The following is a 16,168-nucleotide window of genomic DNA, read 5'->3' as shown; positions in this document are numbered from 1 at the left end:
AACGCTGCCACACTCCAGAGCCCATTATCACTTTCACTATCAGGTGAGCGGAGTGTGGATGCAGCTCCCTGCCAAGTACATGTTCTCGCTGTGAATTCAATTTGTGGCGACACTTTCCGTCTGTGGGAGTGTCACTGCACAACATGTCCTTTTTCCTAGATACTCCGGTGTCGGCCGGGCCAAGTTTGTTGAGTCAGCTCAGGAGAGAGAGTGTGAGTGGGAGGAGGAAGGGGGGAGATCCTACAAACTTGGAGCGGCCAAAGCTCATTACGACGACTTGTTGCTGAATTTGTGAAGGCCAACATACATACTGAAGCTGAAGTATGTGTATCATAAGGATCAGTATAGGAGGGTTAAAGTGTCTCCAAAAAATCAGCTTTAACGAGTTCAGACATCATTTTTACTTTCTCATCACTTCTCAAAGTGCGGTGTCTCCCAGTTTTACTGTGAAAATCTAGTGTTTCTATAGCAACTGAAGCTGAAACAATCCGAGTGAACACTGAAACCACCAGGCCACAAATTACACATCTATAACCTATTTTGGCCTCCAAAGATATACAGTGTACTTTTACATGATTGTAAGTGCAGAATGAATTGCTGATGTCCTACTGAATTATTCCTTAAACGTTTCTGGATTGAGACTTCAGTGATCTTTGGCCACACACACACACACATACACAATACACACAAACGCACATACCAGGTTCTCCATTGCGGCCTCTTCTTCCTCGCTTTCCCGGAGGTCCTGAAAAAAAAAAAAGAAGAATACTGCACATTGTAGTGATTGTCTTTTTGTTTGTATAAGTTTCATATTCTTCAAGTATTCTCACAGTCAAACCGCCCTGCAGCAGGATGAGCAAGAGTCACTGAAAAATATTGCCTTTGGACTACAAATATGTCAAAATCTCAAGGTTCATTAAGTATTTCGGCTCTATTTAGACATATGCTGAGGTGAAAAACGGAAACACACACACCGTCTTGCCACAAAAGACTCCTTTTTTTTCAGTTATTCCTTTCAGCACGGATGCCTCGGTTTATAATTTGTTTATCTAGACAGTGTTTTCCTGTCTGCCATTTTCCTGTCAACATTATCAATATGCTAAAACTCAGCTGGAGGAGTAAAACAATTACACGCTTTGGCAAGTTTTATACATTGTAGACTTGACTAGGTCGTATTGTAGGTTATTGCAGGTAGTCCTCAGTTCCTGACAAAAAAAAACCTTCAGAAATTGGGAACATCTCTCCCAAAATTACCTCCTCTTTCCTCTTGGAAACAATACGTGCAGTCTTGTCTTGAGGGTAGCAGCTGGAAACAAACTTTCTGCCACTGGCATTTTGTTTGCCCTTTGCATTAAAAAACAGTGGGCTCACAATTTAGTCAAAGGGTGAGGCTATGACTTTCAGACTCGCTGGAAATTAAAAGTTGAGCATTGGGACTCTTGAAAAGAGCTTGTCAACTTGCAATGGAATGGATGATGTCTCAAAAAGGAAAATTGCACTTTCTACTCAACATTAAAGAACCTGTCAGGATCAAAGAGACTGGAAGTTGATGTAACTAAGAGGAACATTCCTCCCTGTCTGCTTCTGCATCACAGGAAATATCCAAATCCAATTTCAGGTGGCAACAATACTCTACAGAATTATTATGCAAATCATTTTGAAAACTCTTTTGACCTCCGCACCACCAAAGAATAGCATTTTGTCGTCATGTTGGAGTTTTGAGATAATTACAGTCGTGTAATGGGGTTGGTGAAAGTTTTTGAACAGACTGCACAGCTCATCTTTAATTGCCTGAGTATCAAAGTTGCTCCAAGGATGACTTTGTGACACAGAGCTTTTGTTAACAGCTAAAAAAGTGGACTAAAAATACAAAACAAGCATACTAATTACAAATCCAAATAACCTGACCTGACCTCACATCCCACAGCGAGTACACAAACCTCTCTTAATGTTTCAGCGTATTATCTAACCAACTTTTCTTTCTGTCGCCATCCTCCCTGTACATCCCTATATAAAGAAGGAGAATAATTGTTAGAAAAGAAAGAGTAAAATATAAAAAAGAGCAATGCCTTTTACGCAGCATTTGGCTGATTTATGACACTCCAGATGTGCTACTGGGGCGCAAAATGCAAGATTATGTTGCACAACTCTTTGTATGATGCTTAGTCCTGAGTTTGATCCCACTGTTTGGCTCGGCTTCAGCCTCCAACTCTGCTCTGCTGGATAGTTTCCAGGATTATGTCAGGCGCTGCCAGCGAAGGGTCCAGGCACAGTTTAAAGTATGTAACCACAGGTGGAGTTTGACTCTCACTTTACTATGGTTCACATCAACCCCTGGTTTCTCCATAGGTTTGTTTTTTAAGGTTTTAAAAGAAACAGAAGGGGCTTTACTGCACTTGGCAGCCGCTTCATTATTGCTCACTTTGAAATGACACTTGACACCTCTTAGAGGAATATTTGGTATGACGATACGACATCCTCCTGATTTCGGTGGTACATTTTTGACAACTTCTGAGAAAACACTCCACACACGGGAGCTGGTGGTCCAGACAAAATGTCCTACATTATTTTCAGATATCATCATGATTCACAATATTCATCACAATATTTTTCATTCTGATTATGGACTGAAAGATGAGAACGCCACATAACCCAAACTGCACCAGTTCAGAACACCATTTAAAGACGTTTGTGGCAAGTATGCCAAAAAAAATGCTATAACATTTCAGTTTATGAAACACAAATGAAAGAATAACTTAACAAAGTCTATCAGAACCGGTGAAAGCTGTTTCTCAGATGTATTGTAACAAATTAAGACAAAAAAGTGAGCAAGACTTCCAGTCATAAATGAAATGAGCAGGGCTCAAACTGGGTCCTGAAGTGCTGAGAGATCTTGAGCTGCCTGTCAAGGCAAAACATCATTCTTGCTCAGAAACATTGCAGTTGGCCTGCCCTTTTCTCACAGCATCCCAAGTACGGTCATGGAACAGTGGTTTCAGAAAAAAAAAATGTGGCAGCAGATTTCATGATGAGGGTCAACAGCTATGAACAATCTGTTGAAACCTTTTCAACCTTTTCAACAGCTTTTGAGTCTGAAAATGTATGATATAAATCAAAGTGAATTTGTTGGTCATTCAAGTGTTTTTGGTCTGACATAACAAAATGGACCCTGTGGTGTTGGGTATTGTGTTTTTTTCATCGTGTTATTTCGTGGCTTTTGTATTTTATAAATCCAACAGCAGAAAGCCACTTTATGATGCAGCTTCAGCAGACACAAAGAGGCATGAACATAACTGCTAATTTAAAAAAAAAGCTGGAACTGAAACAATAGTTCAAAATACTACAACTACATTATTAAATATTAAGAATTTACGAGATTTAGAGCTCACTTGTATGCCACAATGAGATACATCAGTAGTTCTCAATTCTGCTACGTCGAACGTAGTTAAGTTGAATCCCACTGAAATAACTAGAACATGAACTGCTTTTTTCCTTAAGAAGAAAAAACACAAGTCTCTCACACTACATTGACAGTAAACTTGAGAGCAAGATTGGCTCTGTCATATTTCCTATTTGGTTAAAATGTTTGCTGCATGACCAACACCTGTTTTTCTCTTCTTCCCCGTGAAAAACTCATGAAACATGAAAAAATCATGTCGTTTTGCTGTCTGAAAAAATGTCACTGACCTGTATCCACAGTAGACAACAAATGGAATTTACATTTGCTCTGTAGAAGACTGTTTCCGTAGAAGACTGTAGAACCACATTGCAAATTGTAATTTTGGCCAGTGAATATGTAATGGTCACATGAGAGCTGTGTTTTTTGGTTTGTTTGTGGGTTGTTTCTTTTTTTTCTTAAATCACATAAAAGTTGTCATGTTGCTCAAATGCAATGAATCACAATTGCTGTAAAGGTTGTCACTGCATCTGTTAATATGATGGTTATTGATTGTGATGTGATTGGCACCAAGTTAGCTGTAAGAACAGCATGAAACCACCACAAACCAGCACAATATTGAGAGTATTTTGTTGGTCTCAAAATTTATTAATTTTCAACTTTTGCGGGATCAGTCAAACAAAATGAGATTTTTACAATCCCACACAGTGTTTTTGTCCAAAACATTGATGGTAGTAGTCTTTTTTAATGCTACTTGGCACAAAGGGATCCCATGTAATTGGCAGCATTGTGAAACATGTTGTTTTTAAGCCATGGCTGTATTGTTTTTGAATCCACTTCGCTCATGTTGTTCATTACTTCAAAGTTACACATTGCTTAACATAATAAACCTCTTGTTTATACTTCATGCATTCATGACAAAATTTCATTTTATCACTACCCATCATCCATAAAATATTGATTGGTCCTGAACAGCTAACAATACTGCACTTCTGCTCTATTTCTCTTTTTCTTTCAAATCAAATCAGTTTTAAGTGAACCGACCCCAGTCAGACTCATTTACAAAAGCAGGATTGTTTCAGAGCCTGATATACATAATCAGACCACTCAGAGCTTCTCTTGCAAAGTAATACGGCTATTCCTCAGAATAAAAGTCAAAGTATATGCCAAAAATAGCAAACTGGGTACCAGCTCCAACCTCCAAAGTAAATCAGGTTTGAAGAGAACTGGCTTGTGTACCTCTCAGCAAGCCCAACTGCACCTTTCTGGGTAGAGTGAATAGATTCAGATGTTTTCACATTGTCGTATGTTAAAATGTTATCTTCATGCTCACGTCATTGAAGAGTGAAACTTGGAATCTATTTTGATTCGTTGAAAGACCCTTTCCATGTTCTCTTTGTGCAAAAGAAATCAAATAATCAGAAGTTTTTTTTCCTTTGTTTTTGGCAAAGTGGGGTGATTCAAACTTAAAATCATGCATTTTTGAAAGTGAAAAGCTGCATGTTCTAATGACTGTGCAACAAACACCTGCTTATTGAAATCAACTTAGTGTCACACATAAAATCACGCCATGTTTGATTCATTCGTCTACACATTTTCCATGTTAAAACTCCCTTTTTGTCATGCTAACCTGTAAATATCCTATCCTATTTCATGGATACCAAAAGCGCCACATGTTGACCTTACTGTTTATATATGAGTCATAGAAATACAGTGTCCAGCACGAATGTTTTGGGGAAATGTCATGGCGATACCATACTTCCAACGCCAATGTTTTCAGATACTGACATGACATTGCTCGCTGGTGTTTAGTTCAGTTACGGTGAATTTCACGCCAAGGATAGAACACAGCCCTCAAGACCAAAAAAGCCTTTGAATGATTTGCTTCCTAACATGTTCTACTGCAAAACTGAACAATTTTCTTTTGTAATTGTTACATAGTATAAAGAAAGCTTAGCTTTCAGTTCCCAGTTTGAAATGTATAACAATGGTTTTGCCATCATTGTCAGGTTCCATCTTGACTTAAAAGTAATGTCTGCTACATTATGTGTTGGGAAAATCATTTAAATCCTTCTTTACAAGGTCTGTGCTAATTCCCTTTGTCTTTCAATATCAGAATTAAATGACCAGCAGTGCAACATATACCGTATATTGAGCCATCTCAAGGTGGCTTCCACTAGCTTCAGAACATGGGGCTTAGAGTTTAGTTGAGGGAGATGTTCAGACTACTTCTCAAAAAATCTGATGACCAATGTCTTTACAAGCATTCCTAGAATTTAGGAAGATTTAGTCAAAACAGACTTTAATATAGTCCATTTAATCCCACAACATGGATGGATAAGTTTATTAAAGTTGGCAATACTTGGGTATCCAGGTCAACGGAACTAAAGCTGCACAAAAGCTGGCTTTCTACTGTACAATCATTTGTTACTTTACTAGTGCATTTTTGTGGACATGTCTGGCAAAGAGGACAACAATTCTGATCCAAGATCCTTATTACTCTGCATAACAATGAATAAATCATTACATAAAATGCTAATTCCTGGAACACTGGGTCCACTGTCCAAGGGAAAAAAATGGAAATTGAACCATAATTTTACAATCAGCCTCATCCGTGAATGCCACTGCTCTCTACATCTTCACATAGTGTATGTATTGTTGTCAGAGATATGAATTGCAAAATCTAACGGCTAACACAGAGAGCCTCGCCAGCACATGGAATAAGCATACTGTTCAAAAGAGGAAAGTAGAGAATGGCCTATATACACCTCATAAAATGTCAAGTCTGATTTTGCCCCCAGGACTCACTGTAAAACCTGAGAGACAGGAGTGAGGATAACTTTGAAATGCTAGATAAGATTGTCTTCCATACAGTTCAATTGTTCCCAACCTTTTCTGTCAGATTTACCTCCACAAAACCCTGTCAAATAAACTGAAGTAGCTCTTTCTAAGCACTACCATTTATTTCAACCATTCATCCATTTCCTGTAGTTAACTATTTTAACTGTTTATCCATTAGACTATCCATAGCTTTCTATTCTGACCACATATCCATTACTTTTAGCTATTTCAAACATACATCCATTATATTTAATTATGCAAGTGTCCATTACTTTTAGTTTAGCCATTTATCCATTACTTTTATCTATGTATTTTAACCATTTATACATACTCAAAGCTACATTTCACTATTTGTACATTACCTTTAGCTAACTGTTGATCCATTACTTTTAGCTAACTATTGTAGCCATTTATCTATTACTTTTAGCCATCTATTTTAGCCAACATTGCAGCTATATTTCATTATTTATCCATGCAAACTATTTCACCATTTATCCATTACTTTTAGCTACTTATTTTAACCATCTATCAATCACTTTTAACTACCTGTTTTAACTTCTCTGCTTGGTTGCTAACTAGTTTTCATGCACAGGTGGTGTTCAGTTGTTACAGCTCACTCAAATCGTAATTTCTATATTTCTAATTTGTTGAGTTACTCTACAGTCTTTCCACATACCTCCTGATAACTGCAGAGGTACACTTACAGTACTAGTATGTCATATGTATGCGCTAAAACAGTTGTGTGCTCCAGATTTAGCTCATTTAAATTGAACTACTGCTGACCTCTGTCTTCGCCTCTGTCTATGTCAAACTGCATCTGTGTGTCTCCAGTATAAAGAACCAATTCAAAACTTAAAGTCTAACACAATCAACAGATAACAGTACAACAAGATGAAGATCTGGACTGTGTCTTCACCAACTTAAGACTCTACTTGAGGTCAACTGTCAAGCGTATTGTTGAGAGAAATAAAAAAGTCCTCTTGAACTCATGACCCATCAAACTGGCTCCGGAAGGGAAGCCCCTGTAGTACTCTGACTGACCTTCTTAACTTCTTTTACTAATCCTGAACTTCCTCAGACCCTTTTGAATTTAGGAGATGAAGAAACAGAAAGCATAGCTACAAGTTTGTTCTCAAAGAGCAGCTTGTTAGGCCTTTGCAAAGTTCCACAATAAATGCTGGCACTTAAATTACCATATTGCTCTCTAAATGTTAGTAGCATGAGCACTGTCTCACGAGTGTGCTGGTCTATAGTTAGTTCACCTGACCCTTTTAAGCTGTGTGTGCTTACTTACCATAAGTAAAGCACACAATGTATTTAATGGCTGTCACAACTTTGGAGGAGGTCAACTAAAGGTTGTCCAAATCAGCAACTAAAAGCTGTACTGACACACATAACATGAGCTTTACACTGGGAGGATTTTTATTTTTTTCCAGAATCCAAGATATGTGGATGCATGTGATTCATTTTAAGTCAGCTTTACTTATGTCAATGAAAGTTCAACTCCTGGAAATTAGAAGTAAGTTTCCACATTCCGGCAATCTGATATAAGGAGCAGACTACATGGTTAGCATGTAATGTTAAGCCATTTCAAAGAGCAACCCTATTATCAACCTTGTTTAACGGCAGCGGTTCTTTAACTGGTCTTTAAATAGGAGCCACGCTGTTAGGATTATTTTTCTTGCAATCCAAAAATAAGATGAGCATTATAATACAGGCTTGTATAACAGTTTGTTAACCTGTTTAAAGAGTGCTAACCTACAGGTCTATAGTAAATACAGCCTTCTCTATATTGCTACAGACTCTAGAGGGTTTTGGCAACACAATATAAACACCAAATACTGCAAAAGAATTCAGGGGCCTATTTTAATTTTCCCATGGCCCACATTTGAATCCCAACCCAACCTAGAAAAACAATGTATTAAAGGATATTTCACATTATTCACTGATTCTGCGGCATGTATCTTCATTATCCTTATTTCCATCTGCACTTAACTCCAATGTAACCATTTCCTGTATAAATATGATGATTATAGCCATTTCCTAAATAATTCTTTGCAATTATATTTAATCTGTTGCCCAGAAAAGAGACCATTGTGTCTGACTTTTACATTTACTCATTACACAGTCTTTTTGTCACCACATGACGTCTTGTATAGTAGTGTCCATGGTGTACACACATGCAGGGGAATACCCGGCTTAAATGCTGATTTTCTGTTATGTGGATAAAATGTAAAAGGGCTAAATTACAATCCACAACTTTAATAAAGGACATCTTTGTATTTCTCTATAATAAATGCATTGTTATATATAGATAGACAGGTGTTTACATTGCTACTCAAGAGAGTATGATTAGTTAGCTGGAAATTTACAGTTTGATTTACACAACAGCCATAAAGCAAGACATCTCACTGATTAGGGCCTGAATTAAATCTAACAAACAGTCGTGAGGGGTAATGAACAGTGACGCCTGCTCCGCAACCTATAATGAAACTCTGTTGTGCAGTTTTCTATTACAAGACATCATGAAAACACAGAGTTCTGATACTCAAGGGTGCATGCCAGTGTTATTATCATTATGTTAAAGTTGAAACTACTTCACAGTACCAACAGAACACTTATTAATGTCAGCTAGTCCCAAGACATCACCCAACCGGAAATTACTATTATTATTAATTACATGAAGCAGCATTCATTATGACGCAGAAAGCAGCAACTGATTAAAAAAAAAAAAAGCTAATGATACATACTTGGTACTCAGTAGTGGTCAGTGGATGTTATCAACTTGAAATTAATTCATTTCTCCACCCATCCCTGATGAATATTTTGTTCCTGTGTGTATGTGAGTTTGTACGTGTTGGTTGGGTCCAGTGCTGTGTTTGTTCAGATGCCAGTTATCAGTTCATTAAACCTCGAGTCAATCCATTAAGATGCGAGGAATTGGTCTGTCGCTGCAGGCTCCATTAACACTGCATCAAGCAGATTGAAACTAGTATTAAAAATGCATCTTTCTCCCCCTGCATGACCAGAATGACATACTTGCCCAGTGTTACACTAATTGAAGACATTGATTGAATGCTTACAACAAAGATAGTCCTGCTATAGTCTTCTACACCTAATCTCTAACAAAGACACTCACTCATAAACACTAAACGCACATTTTCAGGGACTGAAAATCATTACAGAACAAGCAGCTCTTCTCCAGTTCTTTGTCAAAAACACACACACACACACACACACTATGGCAGAAGACAAATGACATGAATACGACTACGGCTGGCAGGCATGCATGGATCATCTACGCTTTTGCTCCGGTTCAGTGTCAAGGCTGGAACGCTCCTGAGAAGGAAGCAGGGCCTTTTGAGAGAGCCTTTTCATCACCTTCAGAGATCAATGTGTTTTCCTCTGGCAACAGGCTGAGTGCTGGGATACTTGAGACCCACCCCGCGCACTGCACACTGCAATTATCCTCCCCGCAGTACTGACTGCGGTCGTGATGGAAGCAGAACACACTCCCTGATGAGGGGAGGTCAGTAATAAGCCAATCGATTGGGCCAAGTCCCATCACTTTATGCTGCTAGTTAAATTGGCACAGGCGGCCATCGTGACGGCTCTATCAGAAAGCTTTGCTGTAGGCTGAGGACAATTCTAGTAACATAACCTACGCTTGCTTAGGAAGTGTTACTTTTGGGTAACTTTATAATCTTTTCATTATTAAATTGAGAAAAGTCCAACAAACTCATGTCTTGAAAATGAAAAAGGGAAACATTAGGATGAGCCCAGCTTGGATTGGCCAGACTTAAGTGTAATCCACATTGGAAATTAACGGTTTATTTTGAGTGTTAACCAACTTATATATTGGCATACACTCCTTGCATGCACAGGGGCTTAAGGAATCCACCAGATAAATAAAACCTAATTTAATTGTCATGACAAAGTCACCATGTTAAGCCAAAAGTCTAGTCACCTTGCGTTGAACTGTATCGTCTTCCACCGAGGGTACTGCTAGGTGTTGGAAGCATGTTAACAGAGGCTGGGAATAGAAACATGAGCAACCAAACGCTGAAGGACTTAAGGTCTCTACATAGGTGTAATTGTGGCATCTGATTCGCACAAGCGGTAGGAAGGAAGGGCCAACACTGACCGAGGGTTAATTAAACCACTCAGCATATGTAGAGGGGAAAGCAACGTCAGCCTAACCTAGCAAACATTGATTAGCTACAGAGAGTGACTGATTTAAGCTTCAGACTTGAGTACTCTGGTAGTCAATCAATAACCCTAATTAGGCTGTGAAATACTGAGATGCATATGGCAGCAAATAAACCTACAGTGTGCTACCTTTCGTACAGCACTTACAACAAGATGAACTGATTTCAGTTTGGTAGAATCCTCATTTGTCCGTTTGACATGTGACTCTGCGGCAGCCAGATGAACACTAAAGAAAGTGAGGCCACATGAATACGAGGCAAAACGATTCCTCCCTGGGGATCAGCCAGCAGATGCTTTTGAAGCTTACCAAGGGTGTGTTTGGCAAATATTGCACCAAGCATACTGTTGGCGACACGCGTAGTATCACGTAGACCTGTGAATGTGTATCTATGGCTTCTTCCGTGAGTGCTTGAGTCGCTAAAATAGTTGCAGGAGCATTGCATGTCACTGGAAGAAATTGTCAACTGGGATGCCAGAAGGCAAATGGGACATACAGTGCATGATTAGCATCAAATGATCCATCTCTTGTTCAAGTTCAAATGAAATACTTTATCTGTGTTTAAGATTTCTGTGGCTATTGGATGTCACATTAAAATCATGTGTAACCCTATACCTGCTGCTAACGGATGACATGACTGCTGGCTGACCTTATCAACACTAGGGATGTTTGAGCCAGTATATGCTGTGTGCGTATGTGTCTGTGGTGTGTGTATGAATGTGTGCAGATGGATTTAGAGACGCAGAGCGATATATAACATGGACCACAGGGCCCCAAACTGCTCAAGGACAGTCATTGCAGTTCCTTAACCAGGATAAAGTCACTGGAAAAAAGCCAACTGCGCTTGCCTTGATGGAAGTCAAGAATGTTATTACAATCCTCAGCTATTTTAATAGACTGGCATACTGTACAGTACACTCTGCCTGAATACCTATCCACTGACAACACAATTCGTGCACCAAGAGAAACCAAACTCCTTCAGTTTTCCATTATTTCTGGTAGGTCTTTGGGATTACACTAACCAAATATTATGTGTATTACATAGGTTCATACAGAACTTCCTCATATACTGTATTTTCTGTGTTGTTTTACAAATCACATACTGTAAATTCATAGATATATACAGATTTATACACTTAATAATTACACATGGTGTTCTATGTAGTTCAGTTTTGCGTCCTTATTTGTGCTGCAATGATCATTCACCGCTCAAAAAATCCTGAATCATTAAAGTGCCAGTAAACCCAAATAACAGATATAAAAGAAAATATTTTCCTCTCATTCTGGTGGTATCTGGGCAGGCAGATACTTCTGGCTTTATTTGTCCAGGTTTAGGAGATAACTGTCTCTCCATAGTTGAGGAATTTAGAAGGGCTGCAGCTGACAATTGTCAATTGGCCAAAACGTAACAATAAAGAGAGATAAGAGAAATAGAAACAATAAATCCTCACCATTCAGAGCTGGAACTAGAGAAATTTTAGGTGCTTCTTCTTGAAAAACAATTACTTTGATTGTTTTTTACCTCTTGAAATTTGTGATTAAAGCAGGGGACTATTTGTCAGTAAAAAGTAGTTCCTGAGTAGCTAGGAGTAACAATGACATTGTAATTTTTCAATGCTGTGAATACCACAAACAAAATGTCACTGACTTCTATTGTATTGATGTGGAGGCAAAGATCTTGAAACCTAGACAAATAAAACAAAAAATATCCCCATGACTAGATACCACTAGATGCAAGTAAGAAAATATGTCTTGAACTGACCCTTTTATCTAAACAAATACACTGACATTGTTTTACATTGGTCAGCTAACCTGCAATTTCACCATTATGTGGGAATTTCCTTCCCCTTTGATCTGCCCTCTATGGTTGTGAGTGCAATATTGTTTTTTTCCACCCTCTACTGTATTTTATCCCCACAGCTCCCGAGGGGTTCACTTTCACTATCTTTCAACTTATCAGCCAGCGCTGGTGGTCTGAGGCTGGTGTTTACTTGACCCATGTGGGATTATTCCTGCAACAGTTTGAGCACACAAGCGTGACGGGTACAGGCTCTTGTGTCATAGATACCCTATCTTGTCAACAGCAAAGGAAAATGTATGATAGAGAGGCTGCGATGAGGCGGAGGGGGGGTGGGGGGCAAAGAGAAGCCAAGGAGGAGATCTCTTAGTAGAATAGAGGGATGAAAGTTTTAAGAGCAACATGGAAAGTCTAGAGTCTGCGGCAGAGTGTTTTGAGTCTGTTGCGTGAAGTTGTTGAATTCACTGTTCCTATAAAAATCAGGGCAAAATGTTTGGTTGTTAAAAGACAGCTAAGGGATCCTTTTATCATTTCAGATGAAAGAATGAGGGAGAGTGATGCAATTAAAGTGTGAAACTAGAATTTCATCAAAATGACAATGCTCCACTGAACCCTCAAAACTGCCCACACTAAAGACTAGTGCCAATTTAGCCCTCTGCTGGGCACAGACTGCAAAAAATACAATCCCATTTTTCCATTCAGCACTCCAGCGAGTCATAAAATAATGGTGCAGTATGTCAAATCAACTGTGGTATTATCTGTAAGTCCAGCCAGACCAGACTCATGGGTGCTGACACACTGAGATGGGAGGTTGATGCTGCAGTAAGACAGGTAGGTGTACAGTTACCAGAAGCAGCATCTGGATATCAAAACTACTAATCGTCTGCCTCTCACCCACCTATAGGCCATGCACAGTCTGTGAAGGTGCTGGCAATATAAACAGGGTAACTCCTGTGTATATTTGCACGCACATGTCTAAAATGCATCAGACATTATGTGCGCCATCATATTAAAACCTCACCTTACTGCAGGATTTCGCCCTAAATAAACTCAAAACAGTGCAGATGAGCTCTGTGTGAATGCTGAATGCTGTAAGTGTCTCCCAGCTTTTCATGGATCCTGAGTGGAAATGAAAATAAAGTGTCATCATCGGAATGTCAGACCCAGACTCACTGAGAGTCAGCCAACTCAATAGTTTATTTTCCCAACCCAGGAAACCCCTCTGTAAAGCTCTCAGGGATGTTGCCTCTTCTTTCAACCCCAAAACAACCAAATCAAATGAAGCACTGGTATTAGAGATGATTTGAGACCACAATATATTATAATCTTGCTACTATGGACTTGCAATGATGGGTTGTAAGGAAAAATAGATACATCAACAACACAAAACATGCAGTTTAAGTGCAATCCAGAGTGGAGATGAATTGGTAGGGAGAGCCAACACTCCCTGCAAAATGAACAAGGCTCCCGTTTTTCTAACCCCTGTCAGTCTTTCCTTTTAAAAACACATAAACCACTGCACCTTCAGTTACTTTTGTGAGCCATTAATTCCTCTTAATGAGGGCTATTTTTCACAAAGCAATCACAGTTCATTGCAGGACCTTCCTCTGGAGCTGAGTCATAGCTGTGAAGAACAAGCTTTAAATACACCTTGTTCATTTTTACTGCTGTACATGGTGTAAAGGCAGTTTTGCTGCATTCAGTCAGGGGAGCCTTATAAACAGGAATGAAGGTTAATTCAGTCTTGCCTTGTTTCAAATGAAACATTTATACAGCAAATTGCTAGACGGAAACTGCATAAAAACCTGCACGCTTTACTGCTTAAGCTATAAGTCAACTACGGAAGGTTTTACACTGAAGATTTTCTCAATATCAGACCACCAACAAATTCAATTCCAGCTGATCTCCTGCCTGAAGTTGTTACATTTTGCTGTTCTCTCTCTCTTGGGGTAAAATCCAATAGATAAATAGTTTAACATTTTGGGAAATACGCTTATTCACTTTCTTATCAGGAGTTAGGCTAGAGGACAAGATAGATACCACCCCTCCTATCTGTCCATTAAATGAAACTACAGCCAGGAGAGCTTTGGTTAGCATAAAGACTTGAAGCAGTAGGAACCAGCTAGACTGGCTCTGTCTGTCAATAAGCTAAATTTAAAAAATCTATCTTCTCATATACCTCTCAGCAAGAAAGCATGTATTTCTTGCTGAGAGGTATAAATAAATAAAATGTCATAGTATTTCTTTTAGGTGCAGAATAAAACCTAAAGTAGTCCAAAAAAAGAAAACAATAAAAACATCATTACCATTATTTAACAAGATCTTTATCCACAAGCCATACATCTTTTCTGGCCAACAAGATGAGAGTGAATCAGGCATCCATCTTTTCCCATGAGGCAGACACAATGAAGGGCTTTCAGAAACATGGCATGAGACTCTTTTATATCCCAGCTGTGACTTTGACATCACCAGAGGACCACCAGCCCAAAACTGCTGTAAGTAAAACCAACAGCGTAGACCGTTGTGCACCAATGGCGTTGGCTGCTTTCATGCTCTGGGACACATCAAACGCAGGGCACACGCCACCATGCAAATATAATCAAAACATTTGGAAAGAGTAATGTAATATGAGGAAAAGCATTAGTGTAATTGTATTAACCAAAATATTTGGTGCTAAATAAAATTGTTAGATACCAGTGTGATGGCATCAAGCTTGTGTAAAAAAAAAAAGATAATCATATGTGACACCTGGGGGCTGGAGGACTTTTCTCTGATTAACAAAGAAATGCCAGACGCGGTAACACAACGCCACATGAGCAATAACTGGAGGAGATTTTTCGAGTTCCCTTGAAGCTTCACAGAAAAGACAACAAAGAGTGTTTTGAAAGCGTTCAGGCAAAGTACCTCTGAATCATGTTTCCTCTCTATGTGTCAGTCAAACTGACCAAGTCAAAGGTCAAAGGAGGAGGAGGAGGGGCGCTCGTCCTCTTGGGACGACTTGTAATCCTGACCTGTAGTTTCAGGTGGTTGAAGGCCACGGTAAAGCTGCTGGTGGGGCCCAGCTGTTCATCAGTACACATTGTTCTTATTACTGGTTTGATCCTGAAGGCTTTTAGCAAAGCAGCCGCAAACACCACCATGCCAAAAACTGGCCTCAGCTCTGAGCTATTTCATTGGCTGTCTTGGTATAAACAATCTCCCCCTTTTTATGTCTGACATAAAAAATTATATATACGTTATATATTGTTTTCCTGAGAGCAATTTTTATGAATGTTTAAGTAAAATTTCTTCTGAGGTTTGGGGAAAATGATAAAATGCAGGTTTGTGACAGCAGTTTAAATCCCCCAGACTGTCTGTGAAAGTACAGTATGTGTGGAGAAAGTAAATGAGTGACACTCTCTCCCCTCCCTCTCCAACTAATTTCAAAGTTCCCCTGAGCAAAGCACTTAACCCCCAGCTGCTCTGCCGAGCTTCTCAGCAGCCGATAAAGGGCTGTAGAATGCTCAGTCGATGCCTCCCTGGATAATACGCATTTATATGTAACACCTGACTCCCAGTGTCATTGATAGTCACCTACCCTCCTCCAAAAAGAAATAAATGTGTGGATCATGAACACAGACTAATGCATTATTAGTTAAACGGTTCAAGACAACATGAAACTGCATTCCAAAATGTTGCTCTTCCATAATATGACACATTTCCAGTAAAATGGGATGTTTGGAGGGCAAGGTGAACCATAGCAAACATGGAAAGTGAGTCAGAAGTCCTGGAAATGAGCCTGCATGGTAATTTTGAAGACTACTTGCATCCTCGAATTATTCTTATAATGCAGTTATTTCAGTAGGAAGTGGACAAAACCATTTTAGTGCAGGATGTGGCAGGATGAAGAAGAGGAGTCGCTTTGTATTATGCACTAGGTGTACAT

General features: G+C 39.2%; 1 protein-coding gene across 14 annotated transcripts in view; it reads right to left on the bottom strand.

The window, feature by feature from the left end:
* LOC137174131 (collagen alpha-1(XXV) chain) overlaps window positions 1-16,168 on the bottom strand; it is a 149,577-nt gene that overhangs the window by 65,731 nt on the left and 67,678 nt on the right. For all 14 annotated transcript variants that reach the window (XR_010925290.1, XR_010925289.1, XM_067579223.1 and 11 more), the window contains one exon: window positions 693-745. Coding sequence is in view for 12 of the 14 variants with exons in the window: in XM_067579223.1 (XP_067435324.1) it covers window positions 693-745 (53 nt within the window). In the remaining 2 variants the exon portion in view is untranslated. The remainder of the gene's footprint in view (window positions 1-692; window positions 746-16,168) is intronic.

The sequence above is a fragment of the Thunnus thynnus genome, chromosome 22, assembly GCF_963924715.1.
Source record: "Thunnus thynnus chromosome 22, fThuThy2.1, whole genome shotgun sequence".
NCBI classification, from domain to species: Eukaryota; Metazoa; Chordata; class Actinopteri; order Scombriformes; family Scombridae; genus Thunnus; species Thunnus thynnus.
Note: the sequence above shows the minus strand (reverse complement) of the source record. Positions and strands in the feature narration are given on the sequence as shown.